This window comes from Miscanthus floridulus, chromosome 10 (assembly GCF_019320115.1).
Source record: "Miscanthus floridulus cultivar M001 chromosome 10, ASM1932011v1, whole genome shotgun sequence".
Taxonomy (NCBI): Eukaryota; Viridiplantae; Streptophyta; class Magnoliopsida; order Poales; family Poaceae; genus Miscanthus; species Miscanthus floridulus.
This window is the reverse complement of record NC_089589.1, coordinates 72,575,743-72,590,621: the sequence shown is the minus strand read 5'-3', so window position 1 is coordinate 72,590,621 and position 14,879 is coordinate 72,575,743. Positions and strand designations below refer to the sequence as shown.

At 46.6% G+C, this 14,879-nt stretch overlaps 2 protein-coding genes across 2 annotated transcripts; one reads left to right on the top strand and one right to left on the bottom strand.

The window, feature by feature from the left end:
• The first annotated feature begins 372 nt into the window (after positions 1 to 372).
• On the top strand, positions 373 to 1,170 carry LOC136488837 (uncharacterized). The gene has a single exon (XM_066485640.1). The coding sequence runs from the start codon at positions 373 to 375 to the stop codon at positions 1,168 to 1,170; it is 798 nt and encodes a 265-aa protein (XP_066341737.1).
• Positions 1,171 to 11,127: 9,957 nt separating this feature from the next.
• LOC136488836 (uncharacterized) lies at positions 11,128 to 14,685 on the bottom strand. The gene is made up of 4 exons (XM_066485639.1): positions 12,167 to 14,685; positions 11,992 to 12,079; positions 11,872 to 11,904; positions 11,128 to 11,478 (listed from the first exon to the last, which is right to left on the bottom strand). Exons 1-4 carry the CDS (start codon positions 14,683 to 14,685, stop codon positions 11,128 to 11,130), a joined length of 2,991 nt encoding a protein of 996 aa, XP_066341736.1.
• Positions 14,686 to 14,879: the final 194 nt, after the last annotated feature.

Below are 14,879 nucleotides of genomic sequence, written 5' to 3'. Positions count from 1 at the left end.
ATGGTGGCGGAGTACCAGGATCACTTTGAGTCTCTGCTTCCACGTGTTGGGCCGCTCGATGAGCGCCAGCGGGTCTAGGCATTCATAGCTGGACTGGGCCCTCCGCTCAGCATCGACGTACAAATGCAGAACCCGTAGACGCTGATCATGGCGATGAATCTCGCGTGCACCCAGGAGCAACACGAACAATACTACGCCATGCCAACGCGCACGTCGTCCCTTGCTTCGGGGCAAGTCACCTACAAGGCCACGGTGCGCGGGATCCTGCCAGGCGGTCCTCCGCCGTTGGCCCTTCTGGCACCATCGTCCAGCACGCCCGGTGCGCTGGTCTCCTTCGCGGGCTGTCCCCTCCGATGACTATCAGAGTCGGAGATGGAGTCGCAGAAAAGACTTGGGCTCTATTTTAACTGTGACGAAAAATTTGAGCACAGCCACAATCGGGTGTGCAAGCGCATCTTCTTCCTGGAGCTCTTAGAGGCCAATGACGCAGAGGACACAGCCACCGCCGACGACCCCCACATCTCCCTCCTCGCCATGGCGGGCGTGCGCACACCGGAGACGATGCAGGTCCGCATTCAGATGGGTGGCACTACTCTACTCGCCTTGCTGGACTCAGGGACCACACACAATTTTGTGTCTGAGGAGGCCACGGCGCGCACATCCCTCCAACTCCAATCCTGGGCCAGCATGAAGGTCACCGTGGCTAATGGCGACTGGGTGCCCTACCCTGGTGCCTACCGTGTCGTCCCCTTCTCCATCGACGGCGAGCGCTTCACCACCGATTTCTTTGCCCTACCCCTCGCCGGGTACGACGTCGTCCTAGGGACCGACTGGCTGGCCATGCTAGGGCCTATACTCTGGGATTTTGGCACCCTGACCATGTCATTTTGGCATGGTGACCACCGTGTCTGCAGGTCAGGGGTGGCCAGCTCTCCGGCTCCATCCTTGCGCGCCTGCAGCGCTGATGACTTGCTTCCGGCGCTCCTGGAGGAGTTTGCACCGGTGTTCGTAGAACCATCCGGAATGCCGCCACCGCGTTCTCAAGACCACAGCATCACCTTGCGCCTAGGCTCCACACCAGTGGTGGTCAGGCCCTACCACTACCCCGCCACCCACAAAGATGAGCTTGAACGCCAGTGCACTGCTATGCTGAATCAGGGCATCATCTAGCGCAGCACGTCGGCCTTCTCCTCCCCTGTTCTATTGGTCAAGAAGGCCGATGGGATGTGGCGCTTTTGCATGGACTACCGTGCATTGAACGCCATCACCGTGAAGGATGCATGCCCCATCCCGGTCATCGATGAGCTCCTCGATGAGCTGCATGGCGCCCGATACTTCACCAAGCTCGATTTGCGCTCAGGGTACCACCAAGTGCGCATGAACCCGGGGGACATGGCGAAGACGGCGTTCCGAACCCATGACGAACTCTATGAGTTCCTCGTCATGCCGTTCGGCCTCTACAATGCCCCGGCAACATTTCAAGCATTGATGAACGATGTGCTGCGACCCTTCCTCCGTCGCTTTGTCCTCGTCTTCTTCGACGACATCCTGATCTACAGCAACTCCCTCGCCGCACACCTACGTCATCTTCGTGCCATTCTCCAGGTACTCCAGCAGCACCAGCTGTTCATCAAGTGCTCCAAATGCACGTTCGCCGTCAGCTCAATCTCCTACCTGGGGCACATCATCTCGATCGACGGAGTGGCCATGGATCCAGAGAAGGTTCAAGCTGTGGTAGACTGGCCACAACCGCGCTCGGCCGGGCTGTGCGTGGCTTCTTAGGGCTTGCGGGATACTACCGCAAGTTCGTCAAGAACTTCGGCGCCATCGCCGCCCCTTTGACAGCTCTGCTAAAAAAGGACGGCTTCACTTAGACTGACGCCGTCGGTGCCGCCTTCAAAGCTCTCAAGACAACCATCACCTCCGCGCCGGTGCTGGCCATGCCTGACTTCGGGCAACCGTTTGTGGTTGAATGTGATGCGTCCACCTATGGGTTCGGAGCTGTTCTCCTCCAGGCAGGCCACCCAGTGGCGTTCTTCAATAGACCAGCAGCACCACGTCATCAATCTCTTGCGGCTTATGAGTGGGAACTGATCGGTTTGGTTTTGGCTATTCGCCACTGGCAACCATATCTCTGGGGGCACCAATTTCTAGTACGTACTGATCATTTCAGCTTGAAATTCTTGCTAGACTAGCGCTTGGCCACGATCCCACAGCATCACTGGGTCAGCAAGCTGCTGGGGTTCGATTTCACAGTGGAGTACAAAGCCAGCAGCTCCAACATCGTGGCCGACGCTCTATCTCAGAGAGACACGGAGGTGGGTGCCATCCTAGCCATCTCTAGCCCACACTTTGACTTCGTCGATCGACTATGGCAAGCCCACGAGCTAGAACCCGCCTTGGTTGTCATCAAGGAAGCAATCACCGCCAACCAGCACGGCGCTCCTTGGTCCCTCGTCGATGGCCTGGTCGCATTCCAGGGGCGCCTCTACATCCCACCGGGCGCCCCCCTGCTGCAGGAACTCCTCGCCGCCATCCACGAGGACAGCCACGAAGGCGTCCAGCGCACACTGCACCGCATCTGCCGAGATTTCCACTCACCGAATCTCAGGCGGGTGGTCCAGGACTTCATCAAGGCGTGCGCCACCTATCAACGCTACAAGTCTAAGCATCTACATCCTACAGGACTGCTCCTTCCTCTGCCCGTACCGACGACAATCTGGGCCGACATTGGGATGGACTTCGTCGAAGCTCTGCCTCGTGTGGGCGGCAAATCTGTGATCCTCACCGTCGTTGGTCGCCTCAACAAGTATGCCCACTTCATTCCCTTGGCGCACCCGTACTCCGCCGAGTCAGTGGCCCAGAGCTTCTTCTCCGACATCGTGCGACTGCATGGCATTCCCCAGTCGATCGTCTCCGACCGCGACCCGGTGTTCACGTCGCTGTTCTGGAAGGAGCTCATGCGGCTCACGGGTGCCAAGCTCCACATGTCAACTGCTTTCCACCCCCAGTCTGATGGGCAGACCGAGGCTACCAACAAAGTCATCATCATGTACCTTCGGTGCTTCACTGGTGACCGGCCCCGTCAATGGGTGCGCTGGCTGCCCTGGGCGGAGTTCATCTACAACACCGCCTTCCAGTCCGCTCTCAAGACGACACCCTTCAAGCTTGTGTATGGCCGTGACCCTCCAACCATCAGGTCATACGAGCCAGGTGAAACATGGGTGGCGGTGGTGGCCAAGACCATGGTGGACCGCGACGAGTTCCTAGACGACGCCCGTGCCCGCCTGGAACTAGCCCAGGCTGTCTACAAGCGCTACTACGACAAATGGCATCGCGACATCAACTTCAACGCCGGGGACAGGGTATGGCTCCGCCTACGCCACCATGCCACGGCCTCGCTCCAGGGGGCTGCCCATGGCAAGCTACGGCCCAGGTTCTATGGACCGTACCGCATCGCCGCTGCAATCAACGACGTCGCCTACCACCTCGAGCTCCCTCCTCACGCTCGCCTGCATGATGTGTTCCATGTGGGCCTACTCAAGAAGTTCATTGGCACTCCCCCATCGTCGCCTCTGGCTCTACCCCTCATGCATCATGGCACGTCCCAGCCGGTCCCTGAACGCGCTTCCCGCACCCGGCTAGCCTACGGCGTCCGTCAAGTCCTCATCCATTGGCAAGGTGAACCAGCAGCATCAGCAACCTAGGAAGACCTCGATTCCTTCCAGGATCGCTACCCAAGCTTCCAGCTCGAGGACGAGCTGCTCCTTGAGGGCGGGAGAGAAGTCATATGGGGCCAACATTACAGTAGGCAGCCTAGGAAGCAGCAAGCAGCCAGCAAGGCCTTGACCGACTAGGAGCACCCTAAAGGGCCTGTAGTGTGAAAGGGTCATGAGTGTGAACAAGTGATTTAGGTGTGAAAGTGAATCAGAGGGTGATCAGCTGGCTAGGCTATCTCCTATATATATGTAAGCTAGACCTTTGATTGGGATTAAGAAAGAAGAAGTTATCTAAAACCCTCACCTCTCTCAAACTCTAAACCTCATCTCTTCTTTAGGCAGCCAAGCAACAACCCTGGTGCCACCCCTACCTAGATCCTACGAGCTACGAAGTCAGGGAGCTCCTAGCCTTGGAGTGGAGGTCCTTGACATCACGTAGGCCTTCCTCCTCTCAGAGTAGGGCGATGTCACACTAACGCTGAATCATCGTATGAAACGGTGAGGGGAGCTATAACACCACCATAACATACTGTTCACGCCAGAAAAATAAACCAATTTGGAAACACAACAAATTAAGATGGCACACTAGTTTAGCTGCAATAATGACAACATCCATCCTAGACGAAATTAACATGGCCACAGACAATCAAACAACGTTGGTCCATTTGAACATGTCGTGACACAGAGATACATCAAATGGAGCTTTATTCGCTACTCCACTAATGACTCCAAGAAAAAGAACAAGGGAACATAAGGAAGAAAGTAAGGTCTGCTCATGAACCGTGCTAGGACTTTACATCTACCATAGCTATGGTTGACACTGGCAGGGATGACATAAACTTTTCTTCAGTCCATGTCATATGTGATGATTGTTCTTTCCGCCCCAACAAAGAAAATCAAATTCCATTCTGGGTGAACTGTAATCGCTGTGTAGGCTGAATCATAATCCACGTAACCAAATTTAATATTAGTTTTTCCAAACACCTTTAGTGTGCTGACAGTATGCTTCAGTGTCCATTTATTAGTAGCATAGTCTTCAAGGATCCAGACTGAAAGCTAGGACATATTGTGACCACTAACACCACCAATAGTACATACACACAAGTGTCCCTGAGCTTGATGGATAGAGGGTAGAGTACCACGAGGCCTAGGAATTTTCCTCCATGTTTTTTCCTTCATATCCACAACAAGTATCAGAGAGTACCCCATAATGTGCAGACAAACCGTTAAGAAACACACTTGTTGATCTTGAACATATCGCATCATCAATGTCCTGGCCCTATTCACACTACTAAAAAAGTCCACATCCAAGACAATCCACTTTTGTCATAGTAAAGGCCAAAAACGTCATGGACATATATTTGTGACGATGCTATGACGAAATCGTCTTTGTCATCTTTGTAGCGTCATAGCTGTTGCACCTTGACGATTTTGTGTATTTTGTCATAGATATCGTTACATCCATGACAACTTTTCCCCCGTCACTAAACTGTTTCAGCCGGCTTGCAGCGTACACGTGTATGGTCACAAGGTTGACACGTGTACGTCTGGTAGATTGACACGTGTTGGGCTCTTTGATTGAAACGTGTTGGGCTCGTAGGTTGACACGTGTTGGGCTCGTAGGTTGATAGGTGTTGGGCTAGTAGGCGTTCTGTGGGCGTTGACGTGGCAGCACGTGGGCACTGAAGTGGTAGCACGTGACATAATGACGTTTTTTTCGTCATAGAAATTTGCATAGGCATTTGACGAATTTGAAATAATGCATAGGTACCATACATGGCCAGCCTCAGCAAACATAGAACATAGGTTCATACATCACAGTCAGACTTATTGTTCATACAACCAAAGTTCCCAAACACAGGGGAACCACAAGTTCACACACATCATTGGAACCACCACTTCACACACAAATTCGTTCACAAGTGACATAACCAACCTGCTCAGCACCAGGGAACTACAGGCAACTACAGAGGTACCTAGCAAGCGCATGAACAAGCTAAGTAGCTCTGTTACCTGTGTTGATGTTCAAGATGCGCTGAAGTAGTAGATCATTGGCTTCTTGTTTCTTCTTGAATTCCTCCATCTCCTGCTGGGTCCTGAGCACTACTTCTTGGGTCTTGGCCAATGCATCTTCTGTTTCTTCACCTTTCTTCTTCAAGGTGTCCAGTTCTTGTTGAAGTAGATCAGCCCGCGTCTTCTCTGCCTGTAGCTGTTCCTGAAGTTGTGCTTCTCTTGCAACTGATCCAGCAGATTTTGACCCTGGTGTTTGAAGACCAGCATTCTTCAGGAATGTAGAAGCAGCACTGGTTTGTGAGAGGACCTTGGAAACAATTTCAGTACTAGATCTTGGTGTCTCTAAACCTTCAGCAGGTTGGGCCAACATATTTTCCATGGCACTCTACATCAGAGAGATGCAAATTTGATAAGTTACTTATACAGAAACCATGTTTCAAGAAAAGAAATGGAAAACATCAGATAATCCATGTTACAAGATAAGACAATCATTAGAGAACATCAGATAATCCATGTTACAAGAATGTATGTGTACACAACCATGTTACATATGAGAATATAAATTGCATATATGTGTATGCAAGCACTTTCCATTTCAGCAAGCATATAACTGGATATATAGGTGTAAGCATGTATGACCATGTTTTCTATGTATTTTAATCCCAGCCAGCAATCAATTTTAGTCCCTTCAAGCAATTTCACAAGTAAAGATAGGACCATCCAGACACATCATACAAATTGTGGCATATGATAATCGCACCCAGCAACCAATTCTGAATATAAACTGACATATGTACACAACCCATCCATCAATGAGGTGTAGGGACTTACAAGTGTCTCTTTGACTTGATCTGTCATACCATTCTTCTTACTAGTATGGCATTCCTTGAACATCTCCACGGCATTGACATCATGATCCTTGTTTTTCTCCATCTGTATGTAGTTTGAGAAAGAAATGCAGAAAAATTAGCTTCTGTATCTACACACAAATAGAAAACATATTGTACTAGATTTTTAGCACTTACATATGTGTACAAGTGCGAGATGTAGCTGTGAGATCCCGTCGACTGATGGTGTTTGACCTTAGTACGGTTGGTCTTGTTCTTCTCAGCTACTTCCTGAAATGAAAACAAGTAAGTTGCAGATAAAGTAGACAAAACAGAGAAGTTGTTGTCTTATGGCACATCATACCCTCCCTTTTGGACTAGACCACTTTGCCACAAGGGCCAGCCACTGTTCATCAGTTATAGTTGGAATAGGGGAAGTTGTTCTGATTTGATCAGCTGGGACACCGATGAAGTACTTCTTCTTCAATAAATATCTAGTTTGTCGTACCCCAGATTGGAGTAGATTGGTGCAGGCTTGCTTTGTTGGGTCATCATTTTCATCAACTGCCAACCTATTCTGTGGAAGTCAATAAGTCATGAGATTTAGCTATTAGCATTTGATACAATGACTTATGGAAAGTACCAAATAGATATTGAAGGTATTTACTTACAGATAAGTGGCCAACGAATTCTTTCATATAGTTGTCTTCATCCTTCTTGCATTCTTTCCAGTGAGTTAGGACAGGCATGCTGGACCTAATGACAAGTCCAGCCTCTGAAGCTAGCTTAGCAGCTTGTAATGGCTTCTCAGGCCTTTTCTTCCCTGGAGCAATTTCAATTGGCAACCTTCTTCCCATCGCCTTTGTCATGTTGTCTAGCAATTTGCCCTTTGTTGGTGGTCTTGGTCGCCTTGGAGCACGTTGTCGACCTACAAAGTATCCGCTGAGAGTGTTAGACTAGTCCACCATTAAATCAAAGAATGTGAGAATGCATGATCTGTTACTTGCCTTCAGGAACAGTCTCTAACTGTTTAGAGACATCTGCATTGGTTTGCTCAGAGACAGCATGTTCATCTACATTCGTTTGCTCATCAAAAACAGACCAGTCCAGAACAGGATCTTGTTCTTCAACTTGCTTCATAGGGTCTGTGTTAGTGTTCTCAGACTCTGGGAAGGTGGTGCTGTACTTTTTCCTAGACCTTGTGGTAACTCCAGGAACTGAATCGCCCTGTCTAGTTGCCCTAACCCTTTTCATTCCACCTATAGGCATCCTGGTGTTCTTCTTTGGTCGACCCCGCTTGGTCTGCTTGTTCTTGTTGTCAATTTCCTAACACATAATGGAAAATATGTTATTATAATATATATCGGACAGCGTGATGCTAGAACCCCCAACCAAGATTGAGAAGAGACCTTTTCTACGCTAGTATTATCAAAATCATCATCTTCTTCCTGGCCCTCTTCAGCTCCAGGAAGATATTCGGATGAATCTGACCGCTCATCAGTTACATTGTTGTGTTTTTGCTTGTTCGGATTCTGAGAACTAACAAGTCCCGAAGCCAAGGTACGAAGACGCAAGGATTCCATCTTCTTGAGGTTCTCCGTGACTTGCAAGTCCCAAAGCCATTCATAGTACCCTATTTGTAAACAAATTTCAGTGGAATTGATTGCTAAACCCTAAACCCTAAACCCTATCTAGTGGAATTGCCCTACAACTAGAAGACGGCGCTACACAAGGGAACCAAATACAAAGAACAAAACCCTAAAATGAGGAGCACAGCAGAGAGGAACCTGGGCTCGAGGGGCAGAGCACTTTTGTGGCCCGTTTAGGCATCGTCGTTGCGTGGCTCGATGAAGTGGCCGACGTCGAGGTGCAGCTCGATGAAGTGGCCGACGTCGAGGTGCGGCTCGATGAAGTGGCCGACGTCCTACTTCTCCATCTCTGGTGGGGTGGACATCGCAGGTCACGGCTCCTCCGTCTCCATCTGTGTTGCGGCGGAGTGGATCTAGGGGGCGGAGTGGCTATATGAGAGGGCAGCGGAGTGGGTTTGGGTGGCGGAGTGGATCTGGGCGGCGAAGTGGCTGTATGAGAGGACGGCGGAGTGGATCTAGGGCGGCGGCGGCGGAGTGGATGCGGAGTGGGTGCGGCGGAGTGAAACGAAATGAGGCCAGAAGAGATGCGGGAGGGGATTGACCAATGTATAGTCCTCGGTGAAATTACTATGTTGTCCCTATGTACTTTCAATGGAGCGGATGCCGAAGGAGGGCAGTAGGGGGTTTTCGGAGGCACCAAAATTGGGCAGGGATAAGCGCGCAAATGCCAGAACCCCTAGGCGGGAGCTGGAAAGCATTTTTCTTTTTTTTAGAATAAAATTAAATGGTTTTTTCTTTTATGTCTGTTTATTTTATTGAATTGTAAATTGATATTTGCTTCAAAAAAATGTGACAACAATTTCTACATGATTGGGATAAAAAGTAAGTTTGTATATAATGATATTACCATGTTATTATAATGCTTTACAATGTTGTTTTTAGTATTTGTAACCTATTTTGATATATGAAGGACATGATTCCAATGTTTTGTTTTTTTAGTATTTATAATATCTGATGTACGCATAAAATTTTTAGTATGATAATATTTTAGGTCTCAAATTATAGGGAGACATACATGATCCCTTTTTTGTATATATATACACATGTAACATACATTCTACTTAACTATAATGTGTGTGCTTCAATGAATTTAAACATTTAGTAAGTTGATTAGCACTTCATAAGATGACATACTATGTGAGCATATGAGAATGACTTGATTAGCACTTCATAAGATCATATACATGCAAGGTGTGCTTTGTTACTATATAACATACATACACACATATATGCTATAATATGCACTTCACATATAACTAAGCACTTGATAAGGTAAGGTCTACATGCTTGCTTATATCAACACATATAATTATGCACTTGAGTTGAAAAGATCATACACATGCTTGGTTATATCAATACACATAGGTATATGATGTGTGAGATCATATAGCTATACATGCTTGGTGTACTTATACACTTAACATGGACCATACAATGACCATTAGAGTGCGAGTTGGACAATTAGTGTACATTGATGAAGGTCTTGAACAGTACATTGAAAATCCAGTTCAAATTCGATTCAAAATTAGCTTGAATCATTGATTTGACCACTGTTTGACCATAATGGACCCACCAGTCAGCCTCATCCCATGGTGAACCGAGTCCAGCCATATGGAAGGCTCACTCCACTGGACCAACCCTATCAGCCTCTTACCCCAATGGTCTGATACCCCCCAATCCGTCCCCAAATCCCCGAATTCCCCAAATCGCCACAGCCGAAGTTCCTTCGACGCCTCGCCACCGGGACCACTACCAGGTGCCACCACCGCTCGCACTACCAACCGCCGCCGCCGCTGCCAGCCGACTAGGGTTACACCTCAATGGCAACCTTTGCTGGCTCAAGCTCGTCACGGAGCTCCATGGAGTAGTCCAGGGCGCGGTCCCCATACTCCTCTCCAATTCCATACCGCCACCTCCCCTACTCGTACACACTGGCTCTGGAGTGCTACTGTGGTCAGAAGACTCCCAGGTGGATCTCATGGAGCAATGCAAATCCTGGAAGGAGGTACAATGCATGCCCCAAATACAAGGTGAGTTCAATTTGCATTGTGATGTGTTGATTTCAATCTAGGTAATAGTCTACCTGACAATCTGAATGTCTGTGGGTGCTAGGCTGGTGGATGCCCTTTCTGGGAGTGGTTTGATCCCAAGCCAATAGAGTATCAGGTTGAAATTCTTGTTGATTTGCGAGATGCAGTTAGGGTCTTGCGTAGCAAGAATGAAACTCTAGAGCTGGAGAAGAACGAACTCAGTTTTCTGCTAGATGAAGCACATTTGGAGATGGCCAAACTGGTGAAGGAAAAGGAGGAGGCCATGGCACTTGTGAAGGAGCTTGAGGCCAAGGCACTTGCCAAGCCACAGAAGAAGCTGAAGGCAGTGTGTTGTGGTTCACTGATCTTTCTTGCTATTTTTTTGGCACTGATGGTGGCAATGTTTAGTAAAGGTGCTCAGCCCATGAAGCTACAACTACCTACTATGAATGTCTGAATTGGCAATGTCTGAATGTTAACTGAATGTATGAGTTAACTGAATGTATGAGTTAACTAAATGTATCAGTTAACTGAATGTATGAATTACTAAATGTATGTTGATGTCTGAATTGTCATAGTTATTGAATGAGTTAATGTATGAATGAGTTATTGTATGAATGAAAAATTGTTTGAGTTAACTTAACTATATGAGTGAATTTGTTGTATAGACAGATTTTGCTAGAATCTAGAGACAACAACATCCCAAAAATGACAGCTAATCAACATATCCCAGAAATGACAGAATTTGTTACAATCCCAAAAAAAGAGCCACTGTTCAAATATTTGTGCTCCATCAACATCCCAGAAGTATACATCCCAAAAATGACAGAATTTGTTACAATATTTGTGCTCCAAAAATGGCAGCTAATCAACATCTAAAAAATGACAGCTAATCATCATCATTACATTCCATGGGATCCCTATCATTGTCACTACAATACTCTAAGATGGTGTCATCTACATAGTCATCATCCTCATCACTGTTCTCAGCCATGTCTTCTTCTCTTCTATTGATAAGAGCTTGTAAGTTACCAACAACAGAAGATTTCTGTCCATCTACATGTCGCTGCACTGGTGTAGGTTCATCGGTGCCATCATCTTGATCATCTTGCACCTCAAGCTCATTATCAGACCCAGTTTCATCTTGGTGAACAGTGCTGGCTTCTGTTTCATTGACATCATACATGCTCCTATGCTCAAATTTTTGGACAACACGCCAATTGTCGCCAAATTGTGTGTCCTGCACATAGAAGACCTTTGTTGATTGACTTGCTAATATAAATGGGTCTGACTTGTACCAAAACCTCTCTATATTGATGGATCTAAAATGGCCATCATCTCTAATGTTTCTAGCTTTGCCATCTTGACTGAACCACTCACACCGAAAAAGTACCACAGTTCGAATCATTTGTAAATTGGAGTTGTAGCTCAATTGAACTATCTCCTTGAGCTGACCATAAAATTCAGTCGACACTCCATTGTGTGTTCCTTCTGCCAGCACACCACTGTTTTGTGTCTACCTTTGTCTTTCATGGTCAATAGTGTTGTATCGAACACCATTCACACTACATGATGACCATAATCTGACCCTAAGGTCAGGTCGACATGATATTGCATAAAGCCCTTCACTGACCTCTTCACGATTATCCTTCCATAGCATCTTGATCTAAAAAGACAACAGATTAAGTGAAAAATGTGGAACTCAGATTAAGAAGACAACATGATATATTGCATAAATTATGGAACCACTTACATGACTCCTAAACCAAGCAGGAAATTCCTTTTCTAACCTACTCTCAATATCATGGCCACCCTCTTTCTCTAACTCTTCTCTAAACTTGCTACACAGACAGTTCACAATATGAGTATTGGTCATGCAGGTTTAGCATAGTTTTTAGTAGCACACAAAATTTAGAAAAAACACTCACCTCAAATATGGCTCCACATCATCACAGTTGTTTAGCACATACCAACAAAGCTTGTCAAATTCTTTGTTTTCAAGATATGTTTCCCTGTTGGCTCCCAAGAGTTTAACACCATGCTGGAAGACAGAGAGGTCACCATTTGGTGGATCCCATTTGTCATCATCACGATTAAATCTAGTGACAACATCTTCCATGTACCTTGAACAAAAGGTCAATGCCTCATTAGCTATGTATGCCTCAGCGATGGATCCTTCAGGTCTAGCTCTATTCCTCACGTACCCCTTCAAAGTGCCCAATTGGCGTTCGATCGGGTACATCCATCCATATTGGACAGGGCCTCTTAACAGTGCTTCATCAGGAAGGTGGACAGCCAAGTGGACCATCACATCAAAAAAAGCAGGAGGAAATATTTTTTCAAGCTTGCACAGTATCACAGGGATTTCTGCTTTTAGACGTTTCACAACATCAACCTTTAGTTTCCTACTGCAAAGCTCCCAAAAAAATTTACCCAACTCAGCAACTGCTTCATATATGTCCTTGTGCACTAATCCTCGGAGACCGGTTGGTAAAATTCTTTGGAGTAGGATGTGGCAATCATGGGTTTTGAGGCCCTGCACCTTCAAACCATCTGCACTAATGCATCTTGTCAGGTTGGAAGCATACCCATATGGAAACCGAATACTTTTCATAAATCCACAAAATGCAGTCCTTTCTTCTTTCTCCATGGCATACCATGCTGCTGGCATTGAAACTGAATCACCATCTTCTTGTTCTAAATGCAACTCAGGTCGTATGCCCATATCCTGCAAATCAAGTCTCGCATTAACTGTATCCTTATTCTTGCCATCAAGACGGAGAATTATGCCGAGAAGGGCATCACATATATTCTTCTCTATATGCATCACATCAAGATTATGTGGCAGCTTCAAGTGTTTCCAATAAGGTAGTTTCCATAGGGCCGACTTTCGACTGAACAATTTTGGCTCCTGATCCTTCTGTCCACGCTTCCTTTTCTTGCTACCCTCAGGCTTACCAGGACTAACATCTTTTACCCTCTCTAGAGCCTCCAAAGTTTCATCCACAGTCAACTTTGCTGGCTCTATCTGATTTTCTCGGTGTCCATCAAAGGCCAAGCTTCTTCTCCATTTGTGAGTTTTTGGGAGGTAGCGACGGTGTCCAATGTAGCATATCTTTTTCCTAAGACTCCTTGACAATGGATCTCTATTGCAATAAATACATGCATAGTAACCTTTAGTAATTCGCCCTAACAATACACCCAAAGCTGGATAATCATGTATGCACCATAGTACTGCAGCACAAAGGTCAAACTTCAAACCAGTTAATGCATCATAAGTCCTGACACCTTCCCAGAGTTTTAACAAATCCTCAATGAGAGGTTCTAAGAATACGTCAAAGTCCTTGCCTGGAGACTTTGGTCCTGGGATGAGTAATGCCATGATGCAGTTGGATGCATCAGTGCATGACCATGGAGGTAGATTGTACACCTTTACAAGTACAGGCCACATGCTATAACTTGTGTTCATGTTCCCGAATGGATTGAAGCCATCTATAGCTAAACTAAGCCTTAGGTTTCTTGCATCTTTAGCGAAGCTAGGATACATATCATCAAAGTCTTTCCAGGCTTCACCATCGGCTGGATGGGTCATTTCATTTTCCACAGCCACCCTCTTCTCCTTGTGCCACCAGGTCTCCTCAGATGTTGCTTTGTTTGCAAACATCCTCTTTAGCCTAGGTATAAGAGGAAAGTATCTCAAAACCTTTTTTGGAACCCGTTTGGCACCATCAGCATCTACCCACCTAGATTCCTTGCATTTTGGGCAAATGTCCGCTTTGGCAAGATTCTTCCGAAACAACACACAATTGTTGTCACAAACATGGATTAACTCATATCCAAGGCCCAATTCTTTGAGATATGTCTTTGCTTTGTCATATGAATCTGGAAGACAACTATTAGGGAATGACCTTGCCAATAACTTCAATATAACACTGATTGCTGTGTTGCTAATCCTGTAGAAGGACTTGATGTGTAGCAATCTAACTAGAAAAGAGAACCTAGAATGAACAGAACCTGGCCAAAGAGCACATTTTGCATCTTCAAGAACTTTCACAAACATAGGCTGTTCTCCATCTTCTTCTACAGCTGTGTACAAGTCTGCAAGCATCTCTATAGTACCCAGATCATCTTCATTGTCAGCCTCATCCTCATTGACCACATCACCTAGATGATCAGGGTCATCTGCATCCTCTGCAATTTCAATAATCTTAGCATCAAAAGCTTCTCCATGCTGTACCCACCGAGTATATGTAGCTGACCATCCATAGAGGTACACATGGTTATGCACATCTTTCTGACTCAGCGAAGACTGATTCAGACAATGGCGACAGGGGCAAAGTATAACATCATCTGCATTGAATCTATCCCGAACATATGACATAAATTGATCAACGCCGTCTGTGAACTTATCACTGAACCGAGTAGCACGAATCCATGTCCTGTCCATCTAATCAATGTAACAACAATTACCTCTAATAAGCCATGTCTAAACAGCTATGAAATGCTATGAATTGCAGGCAATGAAAGATGACAGTACCTCTAAGTAGTTGAAGTAGCAGCAGGTTGAACACGGAGCAGAGAAGCCGCAGCAGCTGCCCGCCGCTGGAGCTTCCTGCCGGAGAAGCACGCCGCCAGAGCAGA

What these genes read in the sequence shown, in the direction of transcription:
- LOC136488836 (XM_066485639.1), bottom strand. Translation starts at nt 14,685, where the DNA reads ATGGACAGGACATGGATTCGTGCTACTCGGTTCAGTGATAAGTTCACA. An exon ending in GATGTGGAGCCATATTTGAG is followed by an intron (nt 12,080 to 12,166) that starts GTGAGTGTTTTT and finishes CTGTCTGTGTAG; the next exon opens with CAAGTTTAGAGAAGAGTTAG. An exon ending in CTGCTTGGTTTAGGAGTCAT is followed by an intron (nt 11,905 to 11,991) that starts GTAAGTGGTTCC and finishes TTGTCTTTTTAG; the next exon opens with ATCAAGATGCTATGGAAGGA.
- LOC136488837 (XM_066485640.1), top strand. Translation starts at nt 373, where the DNA reads ATGGAGTCGCAGAAAAGACTTGGGCTCTATTTTAACTGTGACGAAAAA.